At 35.8% G+C, this 25,751-nt stretch overlaps 1 protein-coding gene across 1 annotated transcript in view; it reads right to left on the bottom strand.

Moving 5' to 3' along the window:
• The window catches only part of LOC149802955 (poly(A)-specific ribonuclease PARN-like), a 145,669-nt gene that overhangs the window by 119,451 nt on the left and 467 nt on the right, over positions 1-25,751 (bottom strand). The window contains exons 2-6 of the mRNA XM_089952468.1: positions 20,159-20,236; positions 18,039-18,112; positions 16,104-16,171; positions 8,499-8,580; positions 2,808-2,868 (exon numbers count right to left, since the gene is read on the bottom strand). Coding sequence (XP_089808594.1) covers positions 2,808-2,868; positions 8,499-8,580; positions 16,104-16,171; positions 18,039-18,112; positions 20,159-20,236 — 363 coding nt within the window. The remainder of the gene's footprint in view (positions 1-2,807; positions 2,869-8,498; positions 8,581-16,103; positions 16,172-18,038; positions 18,113-20,158; positions 20,237-25,751) is intronic.

Here is a 25,751-nt window from a genome sequence, read left to right on the forward strand (position 1 = left end):
GCCATTGTATGGTGAACAGCCCTGGTCAATGACCCTAGCAGTCCTGATCATTGCCTCTCAAGCCTGGCTATTGCTGGGTGTCTGCAATGACATCACAAACCAGCTCCGGCAAACAAGAAGCAGATTTGTCTGCTCTATAAAAGAGAAAAACATACATATGAACAGCTACTACATTCTTGACAAGTGCTGGGAGATCAGCTCTAAGTGTCTGTCGTCTTCTCTCCATCTCTTAGGCATGAACTCCATGCGATCTGACTAATAGACCTGAAGGCCATGCTCGCAAATGCAGGGGAACTTATGCCTTGTGGGCTGCCTAAAATTGGGGAATACTCCCCAATTGGTATTGCCAACTACTGTAGGATGTCTTCCTTGATTTATTCCATCTTTCCTTCCCTTCAATGATGAAAGGACAATTGCTTTGAACGTGAATTTCATGCATTTAGTAAACATTTCTCCTGAAATGGCACAAGAAGAGAAAACAAAGTGTAGATTAGCAAAATAGTATGTAACTAACTAGCTACTAGCATAAATTAGCAAATCAGTATAAGATTAATTAATTAAAATGGAAGATCAGACTTCCACTGACTATATAGTACAGGTTCTGCAATATTATAAACAGTGTATACATAGTATAAAGAAAACTAGAGAGTCATGGTAGACTTCCATGTTCTGAAGTTGCAAACAAATCATTTGAACTGTTATTCTGCAAAAGTGAAACCAAAACACAAAGCAGAAACTAGTAATGTATTGAAATTCTTAAGTCGCTAAAATATAGTCGTAACTAACAGAGCAATACAAGTGTCATATCAGAAACCTATGGCCCTGTTATCAACTTATACACAATGCTTAGCTAATAATTAAACCATAATAATATCAAAATAGTGTGAGTGATGAATAAACTAGGCAAAAATATCAAGCAGCACTTCGTAATTTTGCTAAGAAGAGCTCATTAATGGAAGGGGTAAGCAAATAATATCAAAGGTAGGCTAACTCATAATTACCTTGCATAAGGTCAATGACAGAGTGGTGGGACAATGGTCTTAAAAGACAAAGTCACAAAAAGGTAACAAATCACACAAAAATTGGCAGAAATTGTAAAATAATGGATACAACCTGCAGAAGATCAATAAATCACCACAATAAAACAAAATAAATGTGGGTGGGTGCACAGGAACACAAAATGGCTCGATTGTCAGAGAATGAATTGTACAACCTGTGGTCTGTACGTCAGCGAAGCTAAAAACTAGAAAAACCTGCTGGTGTCAAGGGGAAGTCATGGACAAGAGTTACTGCCCTTTGTCTATTGATACAGACAGGGAAAGATGATTTTTCATCTTTTAGAAGGGCTGGATTCGCAAGGTAGCAGGCTAATATTCATAACATAATGTGATTGGGAATGTATTCAAAGGAGATAGTCTTTAATTGAAAAACCCATGCTAGTATGGGGATTTATTCTGGAGAAGTAGTAAAGAACAGATTTTCAAGCAGAATATTGTGCCAGCTTTTTTAGAAATTAGCAACATTTAATGTACTGCACATATCTAAATTGTTTATGATCTTGAGTGTTATACAAATAAATGTTTGCTATATACCTTAAATTAACAAATATATATTTACATGGCAATATTTGCATTAATTGTCATGATACAGTTCATGTTTTGTTCCCTTTTCAGAAACTATATATAAAAAAGTGTTTTAGTGAGTACCTCATGTTGATATAATTGTCTGTTCGGAAGGATTAGCAATAACAATACAAATGATTTTCAAGATATCAGGTCAGATCAGTACCATTTTCAATATGGAGCAAGAAGTCTTTTATTAGAAACCTTATGCTGATATGACCAACTTTTCAAGAGTAACGATAAAACCAACTGGACACTAAAAGTCTTTCAGTGAAAACTCCACATCAATATGACTTTCTGTTCAGGAAGAGTTGCAATAAGAAGACTTTCAAGCTAGCTGCCATGGCAGACATATTGGACTTCAGATTTAGGACCAACTTTACATCATAAGAAGTCTTTTAGTGAAAACCACATGCTAATATGACCATTCATGTAGAAGTAGTGATAACAAGATTTTCAAGTTGGCCACTGTGGTAGCCATATTGAATGTCAGATTGGCACTATGCTCATTAAGGATGAACTTGACATCATAATAATCCTTTTAGTGAATACCCCATGTTGATATGACCATCCATTCAGAATTTTGAGATGCTCACTGTGGTGGCCATATGAGATGTCTGAACACCACCTTTTTCATTCTGGTCAACTAAACCATGGGCTGAATATGTGTTAGATGTTTCATGGTAATCCTCTAAACCAAGAAATGCACCTCATTTAGTGCAAATTAAAATCTTCAATGTACATGCAGTGACACCATGAATGAAAACAAGGTCACTTTAATGTAAACAATGAACCAAACACTATTTTATGATGTTTTAATACTAGTACCACATTTTAATGAAATGGAATTAATGGTGCATTAAACAACATTATGCATACACCCACACTTGGACAGGATGAAACAATGTGCAGGGAAAATGAAGCTGACCAAGGGCCGTATCTCTAGGAAGTCTTTACAAAATATTCTCATCATAGAATGTCTCTTGTTGTGGTGAAGTTGAAAGAAAAACTGTGCCTTTTTTTTAGAGTGTCAGTCGATAAATATGGATGGACAGAAGGCCAGATGAATTTATTTCTATGCCTCTCACCTTATTCTAGAAGGCAATTATAGTATTAATTAGTTCAAACAGAAGCACAAGCAAGGGCATCTTTCAAATTATCATGAATGGTTCTGTATACACATACCTTCTCTAAACAGTTTGTTAAAGTCAAATCCTTGTGAGACCAGAAAGTCAAGACTTGAACACTGAAATAGAGAAAATAACAATATCATCCAACATGAGCTGTGCCGATACTAATTTTCACCCACTTCCAAAAATATATTTTAATATCATTCTAATAATATGAATAATAATAACAATAATAATAATAATAATAATAATAATAATAATGTGGACTTAGTACAGTGAATAATCCTTAGAAGCTCAGAGTGCTTTACGATATTAGATAAATAAAAACATAAACGTCAATATTGCAAAAACAAACATCATGAAATTATAAAACAAAATAAAGATGTTAGGTTTTCTTGGATGTCATACATTAGATGGGTTAGATTTATCTTAACGAGACAGAGATGGAGGGAAGGGGACTGACATGGTGAGATGGAATATGACACAGAAGATTATCTGATGCAAGTTTGTGGGACATTGTAATATTATCATCAGGTCTATGAAGAATCCAGTCTAAAATGCAACAATGTTTATTGGTGTGTTGGCTAACTGACTGTTTGAGACTGAAATCTAAATATAATCTAGGACAGTGGTTCTCAAACTTTGCACCAACACTAAAAACAAATTTCTGAGCCTCATAACCCTGTTTCCACATTTTTATAAGATTTGCGACCCTTTAAAAAAATATCCTTTTGATCCTCTGCAACCTTCCAGAATGTCCATGGGTCATGATATGGGGGTTGGGAACCAGTGATTTAGGAGATCTGATGTGTATTGATTATCAGGGCAAAGTAAGAATTGAAATCTCGAAGAATAATTAGGTTGCCACATACTGAATTTCCACACTCCTAGAGGTTAGGAAGCTGCTCCAAGAAGAGAGATTGAGTCATCTCGTTTATCTTCGATTAGGAGGAAGGTGGTAGAGACAGAAAATATGGAATGAGCTTTGTTCCACTGTGAGTGAGGTTTGGACCTGTTCAAACGATGTGTGTTCGAAATTGCAAATTGTGTAGTTGAGATGCTGAATTATGGAGTTCTTTGCAATGACAGCAATTCTACTTCCACAGGAGTAGTGTGGGAACAACTTGATGGAGTAACCAGAAGATGTTAGATCATCCAATGTGGCTCACTGCCTGCCATTTATTTAAATAAAGATGAATGCAGTCCAGGCTGTTAAGTTTTGTTCACAGTGTAGTACTGAGCACCAAGGAGTTGTTATTTAATGCAATTAATGAAGGTCCATTGTAGCATAAATGGGTTGACTGGCAAGTATAATGTGATGACATCATGTTCAAAACTAACTATGGCTGTAGTACAATGTGGAGCAAAACAACTGAGAAAAAGTCTAACAGTTCTCTCCCCCCAAAACAAGCAAATGAAGAAACACACTCCAACAGAACAGTCAATGCATGATGAAACCACCAATGTAGATGAACACAGTCAACAAACACATAGCATGAGAAATGGCACAAAAATCCAGAGCAGCTGCCTCATGTCTGTAAAGAAATGGCGGAAATCTCTAATCACTTTATTATATAAGAATGCTTACAAGAAGAAAATGCACCTACTGTGAACTCACTTTTATTCCTGGTGAACCAATTTGTACAGATTTTCTGGTTGTTATATAAATTCATTTCTTACAGACTTAAACAAATACTTATCTGTGGATACAGTGACCCTAACCCAAGTGTAGAAAATGTCCCTTTTCACTAAACCACGAACACTGGCATTCATAAAAATAAGTGCCCCCTCACCCACACACACACCACTGAAGAAAACATGCTTTTTCACAAAACCAAGAAAACCGGTATTCATGAAAATAAATTCATGAATTCGCAATAAAATAAAGCCATAACCTTTAACTAAAACATTTGAGTGAGTAACTTATGATAACTGAAAGATAATTTCTGAAATTCGGTATAGAGAAAACAACATATGTACATACACATTAATTTTATATGCCTTAGATTCAGTGTAATACAGATTTGCATTTCTTTCCTATTTCACTTAATATCATTCTTAATTTAAAATATCACTGATCATCCTAATTGTGTGCCTGTTCTTGATTTATGCACTATGCTTCTTGTGACCTCATGAACCTGGTTTGAGATCATGACATCATAAGCTGAGTCAGTAGCATTCATTGAATGTGACAGTAACTACTGATTAAGAAACATTCAAGAAAATGAGATTTCAATAGTACACATCAATGAAAATGCTCAATGTAACTCATGTCAAATTTGCCATGAGTTTGGAGTGACTGTTTAAGCCAGGTAATAGGTAAAGAAAACCAATATGCGGGCAGCGGAAACCAATGACATAGATTTCTGAGATGGCAAAGGAAATGAAAAATCTTGATAACTGTAACATACACTTATATCATTTAAGAAAAATTAAACCCAACAGATAACAATACAGTATATAATTTTTCATTTAAATGTTTTAATAAAAGGAATAATCTTTATTATGAAATAGCGTGAAAAAAGATCTTTCAGAATCCACCATCTTTAAGTGATATAGTTTTATCAAAAGCTTTGAAAAATCAACATTAAACAAATTATCATATTTTTGGTAGTTGCTATCATTAGTTATAGTGTTTTATTGCAGTCAATATGATTTTGAAACAAAAGAAATATATTACAGATGCAAATATTAATAATAAAGGGACATCATAAACAATGAATTTCTACACCCTGGCCTAACAATTAATTTTTACACCTGGGCCTAACTGTTACATTCCAATGTAAAGTCAAGTGGTGTCTTTTTCAAGGGCATGAACCATGGACACACTTCTGGAAATAGACAAATTTTGACTCTTGGAAAAATGGTAGGTATCAATGAATTTTGAGAGTTTATAAACATTTTCAATGTTGAATAAATTGAGCAGATAAAGATAGTGTTGTGCTTAATACTAATATCCACATACCAAGTTGCAAACATTATTTTGTGCATTGTTGTTTAATAATACTTTTAACATATTATTGGTTATAACATGTTGGGGATATGAAACTTGAGTGACATTCCTGAAGACATACCAAGGCAACCAACCAAGGCTTATTCTGGTATAATATACCAAACCCATAACCATTAGATAAAAATCGAACACTCTGAGAACATGACAAATGCAAAACAGCAAATAAGTCAATGAGGCATAAAATGTAAGTCACAGGGATAAGACTAAATCAAATAAACGTTTGTAATAGCGACCATATTTTGGTTGGATGCTATTGTACTTACAAGATGCATTCACACACAATGTTGTATGCCACTATGGTCAATAATGCCAGATATATTGACCTAAATACACAAAATATGGGTCTCAGTAACTTAAATTTGGAAGAATGGTGTTATACTTTTCCAAACTGGATTTACATACCCACCTCCCCCAAGAAAATGATCTGAATGCAAAGCTTAACTAAGGTCTTCCTAGCTTTCCTTTTCTTTAATGCTGAGTGTAACAAAACCTTGCTGGATGTCATACTAGTACAACTGTCACTAACTCACTGCATCTTGAAAGAAGTGTTATAGTGAAACCAGTATTCACATACAACTACCTGATGAGAAATAAATGCCCTAAGTTTCAAAAGAAATACAAATCACAGTTTTGGTGACTGTAAACTTGAAACTATTGATATTAAATTCAGTGGGAAGGAGCCCCATATCTGGGTGTGGGCAGGCACAGTTTTCTATTGAATATTAGGCCAAACGGTCAAGGTAATAAGTGTTATTTGGTTTCTGTATGACAAGTGAAGTTCATGGCTGGAGAATTCACAGAAGTAAAAGTACTTTCATGTTTACCTGGAGACTGGAGCTCCATATGTAAATGCACTCTGCATGTTCTTAAACAAAAGAACTGCTTTAAAACCAAAGTTTGCAGAAGATGGACATTCAAGGTATGTAACTCCTGGAAAAATATGTTGAATGATTGCAATCAAATTAGTTTTTTATAACGAAATGCACAGCTAGGGCTATTAGACAGTGCATCAGAACATATTCAGTGATATCTGAGCTTGCTGATTGCAAGAATCTGCTATAGTGGAGATTTAAATTTGATGGTAAAAAGGGCATTAATTCAGTCAAAACTGGACCAGAGATGAAGAAACACTGACAGGGGACATGTAATAGGCAATTCATCTACCAAATGGCATCCAATTACATGTAAGGGTTATAGTGATATGCTAGTTACAAGCAACATCTTGTTTGAAGATACAGATACCTACCAAGGGCCATTACTCTTTTCAAAAGGACTTAAGATCCAACTAAAAAAAGGAAAATCTTGGACCTTGACATAAAGTACACACCAAATTGCATTAGAATATGTTCAATGATTCCTGAGTTAATATGGTTACATATATCTACTGTAGTGGAGATTTAAAATGATAATGGGAAAAATTACTCTGTCAAAATTGGACCAAAAAAGACAAAACCTTAAAAATCTACACCTACATGTAACAGGCAATGCAACTATCAAATGACATCAAATTATGTAGAAGTTTTGTAGATCCCTGGTGGTTACAAGTAATGTGAACACACGGATAGAAAAGATGATTGCTACTGATGAAAGGCCCATGTAACAGCACTGGAGATGATGGCAATACGTTTTTTTTTATCTGGGTCTAAATGAATATTTGCTCTAATTAATTTTTTTTATTGCACAATGTCAGATGAAGTACATGTTTTCTTAATGTGTTGTGTCGCTTAACCTACATTATCTGTACATTTTTTCTCTCACTAGAACAGTCTGGGTCTCCACCAACAGATAAACAGGTAATAATGCAATTTGCTAAATTTATGGGAGCGAGATAATCCTGCCATACTATGCACATACAACATCGATATCTCAGTCTAACCAGACCATTTATAAATACTGCACCAGGAGGTCAAATCAACAGGTCACTCCATTTAGCTCCTTTCTTTTCATTACTCAAATAGTATATAAACAAGGGGCAAATGCAAAGTAATGGTAACAAAAGGAATATAAAAATCATCTGTCTTTCCTGGTCTGAGGTTCTTAACAATTTGGCACAAGTTTAGAAAGATGCAAGTCTGATATTTTACTACAGTAAATTATAGCTCTTTTAACTGTAGAAGATCACTTTCTAACAATAGACAAAGATTTTGCTGATAAAAATAATCATTTTTCAAACAGGGAAAAGTCAATATAAGAATTTATAATAGACTATTTTGATAATAATAGAAAAAATTACTAATTTCTATGACATCTAAAGTGAACATCACCTCTCCACTCATTGCCTTGATCATGCAAAAGAAAAAAAATCATATCAAGTTCATTTCCTTTCTCGCCACATCAATGAAACTGAGAAACTAATAAGCCAGCAATTCACCAACTTTGCACATCATACCAAAATTATATGTCTGAAAGAAGATAAATTTTTTTTCATGTATTTGCTTTGAAAAGTAAATTAAGGGAAAAAGATAAGTAATTTTTCATTGACATGCAAAAGGATTATTTATGTCAAAAAAAGGATGTCTTTTAACCACCAAGTCATATGATTTTTATTAAGTTGTTTACTGTCTAGCATTATAACCTTAAGTTCCAGTATCAGAAAATAATTCCATAAGAATCAGATATGTTTTCCAATTATAAGTTTTCTCTTCTATCAGATAATGCCTTCATTTTGTTCATAAAAGTTTCCAACTTTAATACCAGAACTGTCGGCAAAATATTTTCCAATACGAACATTACCTGGCATAAGAAACGTCTGTCGGGAGCATGCCTTGTGTAGGGTCTGGGAAAGACATAGAAATTAAATGGTTTGGCTGTATACCTGAAAATGAAATAAAAATGTGTTTGCTACATGAACAAAAGAAAGGTGTCCACTAGAATCAAGGTCACTTCTAAATACCTAATACTGCTGTATCATGGTCTCTTTACTAGCACACTAATCAGTTCCAGGCTTATGAACTCTGGCATGTACTAGTTTTCTTGTCCCAGACTCTCGCATATTTTTTCCCCCCTCTCGTTTCAGTACCAAATTACATGTAAATTATCCAGACCTTTTTGGAGGTAAAAAAGTTAGAAGGTCCAAAACTCTGAATTTAGACAAAAAAACATTGCTTTTCAGCTGGAATAGTTTGCTTACATGAAGTAAGGTCATATTTATTGAATCATGTATTTTAATTTTTTTTAAACTTACTTTTAAAGCAAAATGATGCAAGTTCTTGCAACTTACCAATGTATGAATGGACTCTTGATGGTGAAAAGGAAGACAAGAAATGGTCTACATGTTGGTGGAACATAAAGAAAATCAATGACCACTAACTTTTACACATGCTGGCTCAGGTGACTGAACCTGGAACCAATGAGTTGAAAACCATGTGGTTTAACCTTGGCCCTTCATTTATGAATTGTCCAAGGAAAAAGTGGCATCAACTTGCTAACAGCACAGAAAATAAAAGAAACCAAACTTTTCTAGTAAAATGTTTCTTTGATAATACGTACCTGATTATAATACCTTAGGATAACTACTAATTCCTTGCAAATCCAGCCCTCCCTGAGCTACAGACCTAAAAATTATCTGCTAAACTAGGTGGCAGTTAGAGAGTGATCTCCCCATGATACACAGATTGGCACCAACTCCTGTGAAATTGGAGGAGATGGCACGTGGCACGTTCTTGACATAGATGTTCAATACTTTAAGGAATGCAAATGTGCTCCTATACTAACCAACTGCAAAATAAACTTCATATGTTGTTGAGTGGCTTTGAAAGGGAAAAAAATTTCCACTCCTGCAATTCCAACAGAAGTGATAAAGCTGCATCCTTATGAAGCTGTCAAATGACCTGGTTAAGGCAAATGTTTGCATCATGGCAATAGGTCCCATCAGATCAAGTTGAGCCTTTTAGGATTAAAGATCTTGGACATCATAACTTGAAAAATGTTTGCAGATCTCCAACCCATGGCACAGATAATTGTTGTTGTTGTGGGGTTTAACGCCATTTTTCAGCACACGATAGGCTATGCATGGTGGCCAGTATTAATGGTGGAGGAAGAACCCGGAAAAACCCTGGGAAGAACCACTGACCCACAAGAAGCTATTGGCAAGCTTTCTCACATACCCACATTGGCCAAATCCTAGACACGAACCCACGCAGACAGAGGTGAGATGGCAGTGATCTGTAACGGAGAGCGCTTTAGACCACTCGGCCACTCGGGGCCCCTGGCACAGATAATAGCACAGAGCAGATTTGCTCATATGCAATGTTTTTGGTGACAGTCCTAACTTTGTGAGTTGAGTTGCAAAGCAAATTCGTTGGTGGGGGGTTATTTCTGCTATGTGGAACAATCAGCCAACTTTATCCAGGATGAAAATGTCAATGTTGATATACTGTCTTTTCCATCTTGAGAGAAAGAAGTGTGATCACCCTTTATGCAACTGCTCGGTCTTCCTTAAGTACCACTTCTGACTTCTATTGGGTCCTGTGGATGACCTTGAGATGATATACCCAGAATAGACAGGAATTATTACCAAAGTCTGATTATCCATGAACAGTAGCCTGATCTTGGCAACGAAAGCAGGGGGCATTATGAGATACTTACCAATCTGGTCAGAAAGGCATGTAGATGGGTTAAACAATAGGATATGTTTTTACTGATTCTTCCTGCTGCTTGCCAATATAGTAAAGTGGCAGGTCTTAGATGAGAGGTGAACGAATGAAGCTCTTGAGAGCAGTTAAAATGGTATCTTGTTCAGCCAGGTTAGTAACCAAAATAGATTCCACATGGGCAAGGATCCAAGGTCACTAGACATGTGCAATCCAAGATTCGATAGGTCTGTTATTTGTCTGATATCTTCTCTTCCACGATAAGGCAGTGTGCCAGTGATCATGGAATTGTAGAGTTAATTGTAATTGGTGCTCACTGTTTCTTATCAAAGAGCCAAAAAAGTTAGCTATTGAGTTATGGGTGACTGCAGTAGTAAAAAGTGTTCTGGGAATATATTCCAGTGCCTTTAAGGGGCCAGCTCGATTGAGGGATTCTCCACCACTTGTGATAACTTTTTGTTCCTAAAGGTGTATTTTAATAAGATCCAGACATGCAGATTCAGTGGCTCTGGGTTGGGAAGAAACACCTGCCATCATGGTTGCTTAAAGCAGATGAGGTAATACTTCATGGTGATTTCTTTTGTGAGATTGATGCGGTTGATCCAAGATTTCCATTTGAGTATAATGATCAGAATGAGGAGACATTCCAATTTTTTTGCTTTCCTTATCACCTTCGGAAATCTAAGGTGTTGAAGAAGTGTATATATTTCACTGTTTCAATCTACAGAAAGAGTATTGATTATCCAGGCATTTTAGATCCGGGACTGGTGAGACAAAGGTTGCAAATTTTGACATTCCACCTTGCTGCCAATAGGTCCATCCCATCAGGCATTTACTGAGTAAAAACAGAGGGATGAATAGATCATTCTGTTTGTATTAGTTGGTTCTTGCATGACAATAAGTCCACCACTACATCAGCCAGACTAGGATATCTTGAACTTGGACGTGGATTTGCCGTTGAAGACACCACCTCAGAACCCCACCCCCCCACCCCAAGGAATTAAAATGTCTTGGTACTTGGTTACGCCTTATCTTTTGACATAAATCGCCACAGTGGAGTTACCAGAGAGAATGAGAATTCCATTACCATCTAGGTTCTCCAGCCACCAATAAATAGTTTTTGGGAACGTTGATATGTAAATAATCATCACAAGGAGACAACACTTCAGTGGCACTCTGAAATGGTAGAAGACTTGCTCCTCTCAGTACTCTGTATTAGCATCCATCAGATTGTGATTGCCAGAAATTTTCCTCGATGCAAGTCCAATGAGGTTTCCCATCTTCAAGAGAGAACTGCATATTGTGCAGATTGTGAAAGTTGGTTCAATGATCACAGTTTTGGTCTCCATTTGGATTAGACAACCACTGTATTGGGAGATCAAGAAGACGACCTAAGATGGCCACTGCCGCATTGAGCAAACCCAACAGGTGAAGGGATTCTCTATAATGTTCATCAAAACCCCCAACTGACCTTTTGAGAGCAGTAAAGACTGCATCTTTTTATGCATATATTTGCCATTAATTGGATTTTTCAGATGGAAACTTGGTTTGTTTTTATTTAATGTCAGTGTGGTTGTGATTATGCATCTGCACATATGTATACAGGTATGGTGATGATATTTGACAATTCTAAGTCTACCAAATAATTTTTCTTCTTTGTAAGTGTATTAATTGCTTTGAAGAAAAGCTATCTTGATTTTATTCAGATTTGAATTTCCAATCATTTTCTATATTGTCTGAAAAGATAGCTTATTGGGATCTCAATTCACATTTTTTTAGTCTCAAAAAGCAGTCCCCACCCTCAGCCAAAAACGTAGTCTAAGTGAATGCCATAGCACAGCTTTTTGATAATACAACTTTATTTATGTCATAAATTATTGTCTTTTACTGTTTTATTTTAGCCATCATAAAAAATACCCAGCCTTTTTTTCTAATTTTCAATGGATACCTATATAATTTATGTAGTAACTGGTAGTTCCTGGTTCAACCCACTGCATTAAATAACTGAGATTAGTAAGGACAAATGAAGAAAAAAATAAGTGTATAGTACTGAAGTACTAGTATTAATTTTTTTTAAATGATCGTAAAATGAAATAATTTTTATTGCTTGTTTACATTGATCTTTCATTCAAGTGAAACTGCAAGAAAAAGTGCTTGTATGAAAAAATCTCACTGTATTCTCAGAAAAATCTAAATAAAGCAAAGGTTAATATGTTTGATTTCAGTTAGGCAATTTCTGTGGCAAAACTGAAATCTTTGTGATAGTACTTCTCATTTTATATATGCCTTTTTAATCCAATGGAAACAACAAGACAGTCAAATAACAAAACTACTGCCTGAAGCTCAGCTACCAATAAAATACTATATTATCTTCATTAGAACTAGAAAATGTTTATTATTAGCTAAATTTTCCTGTTTCTTTCAGTATCAAAAAATGCTTCTAAAAGAGATAACGATGTTGATAAATCAGTACCTCTCTCTCTCACTCTCTTTGTGAAACTTTTTTAGTGCAGGCGTCATAAAATAGTACACCATGCCCATTTCAGTGAGACAACATTCACTCTATAGCGGTCATTTGCAGTGACACTGCAATAAAACAGGTTGTGCAAAGCTACTCTCAGCAAGCCACTGTGATAACTCCTTTATGATGGGGCCCTGAGTGGCCTAAAGCGCTCTCTATTATGGATCACTGCCATCTCACCTCTGTCTGTGTGGAATCGAGTCTCGGATTCGGCTATTGTGGGTATGTGTGAAAGCTTGCCAGTAGCTTCTCGTGGGTCGGTGGTTCTTTCCTGGGTTTTCCCTGGTTCTTCCTCTACCATTAATACTGGCTGCCATGTATAGCCTATAGTGTGCTGATAAAAGGCATTAAACCCTATAACAACAACAACCACCACAACCAATATGATGTGTGGAACGATTGCGGAGATTTTTTTTCTTAATCCTCTCCACTGTCCTTCCACCACCTGCATGACATGTGGGGTTTTGAAAAATCACATCATATGTACTGCATGCATATGTGCACTAACTGCACCCCAGTACTAAAGCTCAGATGTAACTGATTTTTGGTCAAACCACTAAATAAACAGGCTATAAACCTGGTTCCTTGCACACACAAACTGTTGCCACACAAATTATGCCAAAATATGAAAATGACAATGGTCTAACTCAGAGGTGGGCAAACTACGGCCCACTGGCTGCATGTGGCCCACCAAGGGCTTTCATGCAACCCGCCAAGGGTTTTCATGCGGCATAGGAACAAGTCATCATTCGCACTGACTCTGTTTATCAAATAAATGTGCTTCTTTTGAAGTTTAAGTTTAAGTTTTCAAATATTAACAACATATTAACAACTGAAAATTAATTAGATGTTATTTAGAAAAACTATTTGTTTTTGCTATTTCAAATATTAATTATTTTACTTAATGAACTATGCGGCCTGCGACAAGGTGTAAATTTGTGCATGCAGCACTTGCACTGGAAAGTTTGCCCACCTCTGGTCCAACTTGATCGAAGATACAGATACCTGGTAATTGGGTCTCTCACATTTTCTTGTGAGGAATCCACTTCATATTAACCACTCACCATGACTGTCAGAATGTAGGATGATGCAACTTAAGGACATTGGTTTAGGTACAAAATCATAGATGTACTTTAATATCTGCCTGGCTTGGTGATGCAGGTCAAATCAGCTCCATTTGCTGGTGAACACTTTGATCAGATGAAAAGACAGTACTGGGGACTGATCTTAATAGGTGTTTGTTTTGTTGACAATTTTTATGGGATTTTCCATTAGGAATGACCCACATCTAGGGAATTACATGGCATTTTGTTGCATCATAGCTAGGTGACTGGATATAGAGGCTTTCTAAATAAAGTCTTCATTCTTATTGTAAGACCAGTCTGTGGAATCATTTTCCGTTGTGTTCATATAGCATGAGAGGAATTATTTAGATTATTCATCGAAAGTGCTCGCTGACTTTTTGGACCAAATACTACTTTGGAATTATTGAGAACTCATTCAAAGACATACTGGATTGTATAATTGTGTTACATGAACACAGTCAAGACTATTTGTACATCAGCACATTCAAAACTATTGGAATTCCTTCAGAACATTCTATACTTTTGGACTTATGATAGGACATTTAAGATGATTCTGAATTTAATTCAAAATACTGTGTCTTTTGAATTTTGTATTTTAGGTAAATAAATTGCTGAATTTTACTCAAACTTGATGGTTTCGTTTATTTCTGTTACATACCTAAAACCATAAGTAACCTTAATGTTACTGTAATCAGGTAATGTATCTGAAGGAGAAATCTGAACTGCTGCAGTGTTGGTAATGAGTGAAGTGTCAATACAGGTGGTGACAGTCGAAAGAGTCAAAGATGTTGTTCATGCACTTCTTACTCTCTCATTGCCTTGTAGCAAGTAATAATAATGGTTGCCCATACCAGTGTAAGATTATACATCATGTATTACCCTAATTGCACCACACAGAAAACATACAGGAAGGGTGGCTTACATCAGTTATAGCTAAAGTCATTCACACCTCAGCTACCTAATTCTGTCCCTAGTATGCTTGTAAATATACAGAGCCGAATAATGGCATGCGCTGGTGAAATCAATCATGCATCGAGTTATGCCTGTTGTGAAGAAAAAGCTGATAATCACCGAAAATACTTATGCAAATTACCTGCATTTAATAACTGACAATTATTTGATAAAATTCATAGTTATGAGCAAGTACTATAGTTACTGACTGAAGTACTATGAACAATAGGGCAGACTGTTAAAATGGCAAATACATGCTTATCAATTGATAATGACAGACAAATAATGTGTGAAATATTTGTTGATGGTAAAGGCTGCACGAGAAAACTACACCCAGTCACTTACATGGTGAAGTCACAAGACGGTATCAAATATGTGAAGATTAGAAAAAAAACCAGAAGTAGAAACTGACATGGATGGGATTTTGGTGCCAATCTCTCCATCCAATGGAAGATCACTCTTGTCTGCCTTCCACCTATGTTGTCAGATAACTTTGAGCCTTTCGCTTGCTATAAAAAAGCTTGAGATGGCTGGATGTGTTAGGTAACAGCTGCACTCATAATGTATTCTGATCAGACCAAGTATTGGAAAAGAAAATTACAACAATATATTATGATCCCTCATAAAGAATACAAACTTTTTTTGGTCACTGTTGACTGACAGCTGTAAATGTAGAGTCAACTCCATCAATAAAATAAAAAAAATGGACTACATTTTTTAATTCACAAAGGGCATGGTCTTAGAATACTCAGGGACTGGGTTATACGGATTTTGCTGTTTTTCTATCCTCAGATAACATTAATAAATCCTACACATTGTTGCAAGATTTCTTACATTACCCTTGCGCTATTTAACATTTCAATAAAGTTTGATCACTACTGGTCAAGCAGTTTGAAAAAAACAGCTTTAATGGCACTACAGGTTCAATACACGACAGATAAATGAAAATTATGCTATAGTGGTTACGTTTTGACTAACAAATACGATCTCAAAAATGGGTGGCAAAGTATAGGCAGGTTATGTAGTTATAGTAACTTCTGTCTAGATTTTAAAAGATTTTAAAGTAGCTAGCACACAATAAGAGGAGAAAGCTGATGCATGCTATCCCATAATGCAAACACTGCATGTTTCAAAGTATAGATTCACTTACTCTTTTGTCTCAAGAGCTAAGAAAATCAGGATTACTTACCGTTTGGCACTCTCATCGTAAATGAATGCACAAATACCAACTTGTATCAACAAAAAATCTGTTGAACCCTGAAAACACAAAAGAGAAATACACAATTTTGTTTCATGATAAACTGTTTTAAAAATTAGGAAAATAAATGAAGTAAAAAATGAAGACCATATTTGTCTTGTAAAACTGTATATCCCCAATGCAGACTAAAAGCTTCAAAAGTTTAGAAAAAGAGTGAAAAATGCTGCAGTGACCTAAAAATATAACCAGGTCATGGACATTAGAATACAGTTATGTATATAAAAGTTTACTTTTACTACCTCAAGTGATGTTTGCTTCATTTTAATAATATCTTTGTAGTTTGTTTTGGGGTTTTCTAAGAAAAAAGACCTAAAAGATCCAAAATGTGTAAAAGAAAACTGCAGTAATGGCTTTAGAATTCAAATGAAATATTTCATTTGAATATGTTGTGTGGTTTTCACAAATTCTTGTTAACAAGCTTCCCTGGACATACTGACAGAATGATGGATGTATGGGTGGACAAATGAACAAACAGAACTGAATCAAGCTGCAAAGTAATGAAAAATTGTCATTGGCTGAAGCAAATGTTTTTATTACAAGACCCTCCTCAAACCTCTACAGTCTGGTTTTAGAATCAAGGGGTATTACCTTTAACACTTATCTTCTGAACATGTTCATTACTAGTTCATAGTAAGTTTTATCTGACGGATGTAAATGGTCAGATGATATTGATCAAGAATTCTGTATACATCAGTGGGGGGCCCAGAGTGGGCGAGTGGTCTAAGCGCTCTTCATTATGGATCACTTTCATCTCACCTCTGTCTGTGTCGGTTTGAGTCTCGGATTCGGCCAATGTGGGTATGTGAGAAAGCTTGCCAGTAGCTTCTTGTGGGTTGGTGGTTCTTTCCAGGGTTTTCCCAGGTTCTCCCTCCACCATTAATACTGGCCGCCATGTATAGTCTATCGTGTACTGAAAAATGGCGTTAAACCAAACAACAACAACTGTATACATCTGTAAATTCATTAGACTAATTTTGTTTCCGAGTTAACAGGTAGTTTTATGTAGTACTTCACCTAAACCAGTGTTGTACACCACATAAGCCCAACAAATCCACCTTTGAGATTTCAGACCAAAATAAGCAACCCCCTGATTAAATTCACCCATTAGAAGTTAAAACAATGCAATTGCAGTCATTCCTGCATTCCATCAATAACTCCTTTTGCCAAAGAAAGCATGTGGTAGGCTTTACAAACCAATCTTTGGAAATTATTGCATTTTGCTTCAACAACGTTTCACCAGCTGTTAATAAAGGACATAAATGATTGAAAGCAAGAACAATGAATGCTGTAACAACATGTGCCATACAAATATGCAAATGTAAATTAAATGTACAAAAAAAAGAATAGCCTGGTCTAAACAGCATCAACCAATTGTTTATATATTAAAATAATGCTAATAATAAGCTCCTTATATGACTGACATGACCCACTCTGACACTCTACCCTACATTACTATATAAAGAATTTACAACTCTTGGCTAGCAAAGATCCAACTAATAATTCTATTCAGTTGCAGTGAAGAGGTAAATGAAAGAAAACTTCGAGCTACATAAAGGTGAATGTTTTGTTGATGTAATCTTCTGCTATTATGACAGAAAAGAAGTAAATTGGAATAATAAAGATTAAATAATCATGGTTGGGTATTTATCAATGTGTAAATTTTACCTATTCAATCAAAAAGTTAACATAAAGTCCTTCAGACTTTATTTGCTTTGTGAGTGATTAGGTAAAATTTACACATTGATAAATACCCAATCATTATGATTTAATCCTATGATTAAGAATGTATGTTTGTGCATATCCCACCAACAACACACATTATCTCCCTCCAACAATATATATCCAAACTCGTATACATCATCTCACCTCCAGCAATTTGTGGTATCTTTCTTCTGGTGTGTCTAGGGGCCCAGTATGGTTTAGTCCACTGATATTCAAACCTGGTACAAAACAATTACAAAAAGAATAGATGTTAATATTAGCATAACTCACACACACACACACACACATATATATATATATATATATATATATATATATATATATATATATATATATATATATATATATATATATATATATATATATATATATATAATATAGTTAAATCACCATCAACAAAACTATGAAATTAACAGGTAAATTATATTAATTCTCTTAACTCTGTGTTGAAGGGACACAAAATATTTGCATAATGGACCTACAGCTTTTATCTTTGTTTTTAGGTCTCATATAACATTTGTCTTGTTTGCTGTTAGCTTTTTAGCCTAAAATGTACATGTCTGTGGAACATTAGAATGTTATTATGTTATCATTGTGGGACATTATAAAAATAAACCATCAATATCAAATTTCCCAACAAAAAGTCCTAAGCTTTACTTTTAAAAAATTGAATTCTAAAACATACATGCTCCCAACACACATAAAATATGGTCAAGTCCAACAAATTAATAACTTAATTTTTTTCTAAAAAGTGCTACAATGGCATGAAAGTTGATCAGGCCATATATATAAATATTAAACATATTAATAAACATACTAAATTTTGTTTGCCAATCTCAATTGACTATTATTCAATTTTGCTCATGAAGATTTTGTAAAGCAGGTCCAAAAAGATTTTAATAATTGTGGAAAAAAATTTAACTGTAATGGCCTGAAAATCTAGGCAGGTCATCTTCTCATGACAATGATAAAGTCTGTAGAATTTCATGAATTAAGTCTTATAGTTTTTGTGCTGGGCTCAGGATGGACATGCACAAAAAACACAACCTCCATCATCTCCACTCCAGCAATTTGAACAATAGCTGATGGACATTCAATTTAATTGGCTTAATTTTAACATAGAAGAAAATTAAAACAATATCTATGAAAGGATAACTAGTATGCCACTCCTAGTAAGACAAGTGAGTTCATACATCTGACAGAGAAATCCAAGATTAGCAATCTTTACTTTTCTCCTCTGTATCTATCAACTGAGATAAACAGCACAAAAATCATATGATCAAATTGCAATTTTTTTATACTAGTGACCTTGACCTCTGAGCAAGGGACTTAACTATAACATAATAAGGTGCAGACCAAGCCGAAGTTTCATAAAAGCATTATTTCCTAAGTTGTGGCCTTGACTTTGAGGAAGAAGGCATGGTTAAGGTATGCAAATCACCAATTATATACAACATATAACTAGCCAATGTGTCATTCAAATAATTTTTCTGTGGTTAAAATGTTTTACTCCAGACAAGTCACATAATGCCATGAACTACACCTTGTGGCAAGGCCCTGCATATGATATACACAGCAGCATCTAGTCATAATATATGCAGGTCAAAGTTTTATGAAAATGTCCCCAAGTGTTGCAAAGTTACTAGCCAGAGAAGAAAATGGTAATATACAGAGGGACATAATAAAACTGACTGATGAAGGACATATATTAATCACAGGTGAAGTCTTGTTTCTATCTGGATGCTGCCATCTTGAAAATCTTGCCATAAGTGAGGTGTGTTTATGCATTTAGTTTTGCCATCAGCAATCTTTGTGAAAACAATGTGGCACTTCAAAGACACTTAAGAAGTAGATAAATAATCTTGGCTTGTTTTCTTGTCTAAACATCTCTATCTCTTTCAAGCCCTGAGATAAATAATTTATGTGGGACAGAGGTAATGAAATTCAAGTTGAAGAGTTAAATTAATATCTGCCATGTTCTCCATGTAAATCTTTTGATTGTAATTTTCTTGTCCCAGTGCCATCACTAACAAAGACCAGTCAGTGATATCCTTGTCCCAGACTATTCTTGTCCCAGTGCCATCCCTAACAAAGACTATTCAGTGACATCCTTGTGCCAGTGCCATCCCTAACAAAGACTAATCAGCTCTATAACCATAACTTCTGAGAAAGAAAAAAAGGAGGGTTGGTGGGAAGAATTAGAAATGGACTAAAGCTATAAAACACAAAAAGCAACAACAACAAAAATTAACTTCACTCCAAACCTGTGAACTCTCCATCAATGGTTATAAAGCTAGCATCTTGAATAGCCTCAGTTACAATCTCTAAGGATTCTGCAAAATCTGAAAAGTAAAAATTAGATCATATTAAATGTCTTTCTTCTGAAACATCTGCAAAACTAACTCAGGTCTTGGAAAATTCAATTAAGGTTTTCATTGATGGTGTTTACAATGTGTATTATGTATTAATAAAATGTCATATACATTACATGATTGGGGCACAAGTAGCTGAGTGGTCTAAGGCACTCGCCTTTGCAGATCAATGACATCTTACCTATGTCCATGTATGTTTAAGTCTCAGATGTGAGAAAGCTTGTCAGTAGCTTCCATCAGTTTTCCTGGGTTCTTCCTCCACCAAATACACTGGATGTCATGTATAGCCTATCATGTGCTGAAAAATGGCATTAAACTGATAACAATGAACAAATCATAATCTAACTGGAAGAACCTCTTAGCAGATAAGTGACCAATATGAGTGTTCTGCTGAATAGTTGAGAACACTGTGAATGAAGATATGACATGTGCACAGCTTTCTGCATATACAAGATGGATAGGAATCCTTGCATATCAGAATATGAACCTTTTACATATAGCAGCACTGTACCAAAAAGTTTCTCCTGAATTCATCAAGTTATGAACAGGATATACGGCTTTCTAAAATGTACTCTGGACCTTAACAATCTTAATGCCACCATCATGTCACAGTTTCAAAAGTGATAGCTGTATCTCAATTAGAGTTGTGCAAACCAAAAAGTGTGAGTCTATTCATTTATATGTCAAGTTCAACAGCACACTGCACAGACCCAGATCTGCTGATCATAATGTGCTGAAAAATATGGTTCTATGTAGTTAGGAGAACTCACTAGAACGAAAAACATAAACACGGATCTGCTGGTATATTATACAACAGCAGATCAGGATTTAAGCTGTCTGCAGTTGGACTCAGGTTGTGCATCAGTATCTATGGTATAATGAGAAAATGCAATCAGAGTCACTCATATTCTGGTTCAAACAGAAGACATGGTGAAAGTCCCAAAATCTTTAGACAAATTTTTGGTAGTCTAAGCTGTAGATATAGTACTGTATATATGGGGAAATTAACAATTTAGTAAACAAAGCTTGTAATTGTGTGCAATGAGTTTCTGGTGCAATTATCCAAAATAAGCATAAATCCTAGAATATACCCTCCTTTTTAGTTAAGGATCCTGCTTTGGTAACTATGATGCCTTAGAGCTTAATGTTGACCACTGACAATCTGATTTTGACATTTGATGCTAGTGCTAAAATTCATAATGTGCTCAGTGCTGTTAAAGAACATAACTATCAAGTTTCTTGGTGGTATGTGTTCTTTAGTGATGTCATCACATCTAAAATTTCTAAAATTTAATTGACCAAGGAGAAAAGTTGTAATGGGGTGGGGTATAAAACCGATTTTAATTAAGTTATACTTATCTGCAATTATCACATTGCTTACCTCTCTAGGGAATGCATGTCGCACCAACCAAGCTAATATGTTCCATCATCCATTAGTACAGAATGTTTTAGAACATTGGAACAACAATAACATAGTCCCAGTCTAACACCCATGTTGTAAGGTCATGCACATGCCTCTTCCTCTTAGACCGGGACCCATCATACTCCAGTGTATCAGAGTGGGGAGGGAGGAATAGTAAAGCTTACCTTTCACTATCTATAACAGTTGAAGGTAAGTATTATATAATTAGAATTAGTCTCCCCACCACCTCTGCAATTATATTTTAATAGCATTAAGATGTTACCTGCCACTACTGCATTGCTCAATTTAACATTAAGGAGAGAGACTGATGGCCACGAAAAATTGTCATAAAACACACTTTACTTAGCCTTACAGCAGGAGAATTCACTATGTAAGCTGGTAGATAGGTTGGGTTATTATAGCGCCGTTATTATCAAGCCCAACAACAATTTTTTTTGATCTGGTGTGCCAAAGATTGATGTTAAAAAGAGATGAAGGTAGTGTGGGACTGCTAGAAGGTAGCACTCGTAACATCCTCAAATGAATGATTTAAACAGGCCCAAGTAGAAGCAATATCCTGCATTTCATGAATTTCATTCTTAAGAAAGTCCCTCTCTGAGAGACTGATTAGCTTTTTGACAGTGAGGACAACCTACCCAGAAACTGTGAATGCTGAAGCATAAGCATATGCCTGAACAGGTACAAGGAATGACATCCAACCCATTTTACTCCCTTTTGAAGCAGTCAAACATAACCTTAAGGCCTGTTCAAAGAAGCTTGTCATGGTCATCACAGCACATGAGACAAAGAATCTCCATATAAGGTGGAGCTACTGATGGAAACTGGTTCTTAACCACAAATCCATGCTGGCAAAAAGAGACTGAATCATAATTACCACTGAACCTTAAACAACCATTTTCCACAGACACCGCAGATGCCCAGAAGTGGGGGGGGGGTAGTCTTGGTAAGGTTCTCTAAAGAAACTTCAATCAGTGATTCATAAATGGGTTTTGACAATGACCACAGAACATGGTAAGGTTCTCTAAAGAAACTTTAATCAGTGATTCATAAATGGGTTTTGACAATGACCACAGAACACACAACAGATTTTACCAAGACATTAATGAGAAAGCCACTGGTCTCTAAAAGTATAAACTACCCGATATCTAAGATCAGCATCTGACCAAATGGCAGCATCCTTTGCGAACTTGAGCTTGTTAGACAGGGATTCCCTATATCCCCTAATGATGGATACTAAATATTCTCTGCCAATGTGCTTAAAGGAGGTACAGCCAGGATCAACATGTTTCCTACTGCACCAGCCATAGAAGATTCTCCACTTGGTATCATAGAATCTGAAAGATGTCCAGCTCCTGGCTTCGAATAGGCACTTGGCAAATTTGCTTGAAAAATGGTCCTGGTGGACTGATTGCTTAAGATAAACCAAACATAATGGTGGAGAACCAAGGAAGCTGTGGAAAAGAGAATGTCTCAGCCGTACCAACAGGCAGAGTAGGTCACTGAACCACAACTGCTGAGGCCACAGAGGGGATAAAATGATAAGTTGTATCAATGAAGGTCCATACATTGTGGAGCACCTGTTGAATCAATCTGAAAGGTGGGAAGGCATACATGAACAATCACATCATACACTGAAAGCATCCACTGCCTAGGTTCTATGATTAGAAAATGGGGAGACAAAAGGAGAGCTTGTTATAATAGTCTCATCATGAACAAGTCCATCATGTCTCCCTGATAGCTTGAACAGTGACTGCTACTGACTGGTGCAGAGACCATGCTGTAAGGATCATACAGCACAAACTGGACAGGATGGGGAGAGTGATCCTCTTTCTGAAACTGCTGTATGGAGGCGATTCCAAATTACCATGCAAAGAGAAAAAGCAATCTTAAATGGTCAAAAACAGTGCCACATTTCCAAATGCTTATATGAATTATTTCATTCTAGGACCACAACCCTTGGCTCCAGGTAAGTGGCCCACGGATCACTGCCATCTCACCTCATCTGCGTGGGTTCTAGTCTCTGACTTGGCCAATGTGGGTATGTGAAAAAGATACCCTTTAGCTTCTCGTGGGTCGGTGGTTCTTTCCGGGTGTTTCCTGGGTTCTGCCTTCACCATTATATACTGGCTGCCATGTATAGCCTATCTTTTGCTTAAAAAAATGGCATTAAACCCTACGACAATGACATCAACTTTCACATACTGTGGCTGAAAATTCTTTTGATATTGTCTTGTGGCTGGAAACTTTACATGATCTGAGCACACAGTTAACCAAAATGACTGCTCTCATGTACTAAAAAAAGGGACCAACTCCACAGATTTTTCAAAGTCATTACAGTTCACCAACAATGAAAGAATGTCATCTGGCTGTGCTTGTTCATGCAGGACATTTCCTCATGATGTCTTTCTGTGGTAAGGGAGGTTTGGGAAGAGCAATATCCTTGTCCCAAGACCCTTTATAGGGCAGAAAGGACTGCTCTTACTACTTGTTATATCCTTGATGCTTTTGTTTTGAAAATCTGGGGTCGGGTGGTGGTACAAGGTGCCAAGAAGGGTGGGTGAATATTATAGCAAAGATCATTATGAAAGGAATATAGAAGATTTGTTCTCAACCACTTTTCATTATATTCTGACATTACTCGCCATTGTGTATAACACTTTAATGGTGGACTGTGTGCATGAACGTATCAACGATTTGTACAGCCATTGAATGATGGTAGATATAGGACTATTGGGGACACAGCTACAGTTTCTGGCTTTGTAATATTTTTTGCCACTTAGGTTCTGAAATAGTGGTCTGCTTTATAGGTATATGTTCATAATTAGTCATTTCAGCCATATGGAAATGACCGGTGCATAGGCCAAGTTATTCCTAAAATTTTAAGCGCATTGTTAGTCCCAGACAATACTGTGTGAAATAATTTTCATCAGGTTATTTCATATAAATACAATGATTTTCATTCAGATACACAAAACAGTGTTCATGTTTGCTGTAGTCAATTTATGTAACCGAAATGGTGTTACTGCAAGATTATACTTCTATGAATTTCATCCTCTAAGCTCTATCCAAAATACACATAACTGGCAAAGAATGAACTAAATGAAAAATTTGGGTTGTTTTAGATATTTCCAATTCTTGTCTAACAAAAGCTTTCTTAACAGATCCAAATGTCAAGAAAAATAAATGCCAACTTTCAATGCAATGTGTATTTCTATATTATTTTTATATTAATTTGAATCTGAGCAGAGCTGGAGTGATACCCTAGAAAGTCAGTTGCTGAATCAACATTTTTTAAATGAATACAAGTGCAATCTGTTACGAATTTCTTGTCTCCTCAATATGCTACCAATATTTTACTTTACTGTACTGTCACTAATAGGAAAGATTAACTGCGTTAGAGGACCCTGAGTGGCAGAGTCATCTAAAGCACTCACTGTTATGGATCACTGCCATCTTACCTCTGTGTGGGTTCATGTCTCAGGCTCAACCAATGTATGTACATCATAAAGCTTGCCAGTAGCTTCTCGTGAATCAGTGGTTATTTCTGGGGTATTCCAGAGTTTTTTCTCTACCACTGATACTAGCTGCCATGTATAGCCTATCTTGTGCTGAAAATGGCGGAAACCCCATAACAACAACAACAACAATCCACTGAGTTATATCCCCTTGTTGTGTACCATGTACAAATATTTGTTTTTCATTTCTCAAGTTTAGTGTAACTTAAGGATATATTCTGTTAATATTCTTTTGATACATGTTATAGATACATATGAAACTGTTGTCATGAAGGCCCTACACTTTATTAGATTTCATGAAAATAAATATGGCATGGATCACCATATTTAAACTTTCAAAAAAGAGGACACTCTGGAGAGCGGGTATATTGTACTCATTCTTGCACCCCTTGGTTATACACTGTATATGCATTATTCAAATGGATATGTTTTCCTCAGATGCCTACATAAATGACTTATTATAGCTTTCATTCTTTGTCCTAAATAAAACTGAAGCAATAACATGTTATTTTTATATAGAATATTAAGAGTTACAGACTATTCATTT

The sequence above is a fragment of the Sinohyriopsis cumingii genome, chromosome 3, assembly GCF_028554795.1.
Source record: "Sinohyriopsis cumingii isolate HCF-2022 chromosome 3, ASM2855479v2, whole genome shotgun sequence".
Classification (NCBI taxonomy): Eukaryota; Metazoa; Mollusca; class Bivalvia; order Unionida; family Unionidae; genus Sinohyriopsis; species Sinohyriopsis cumingii.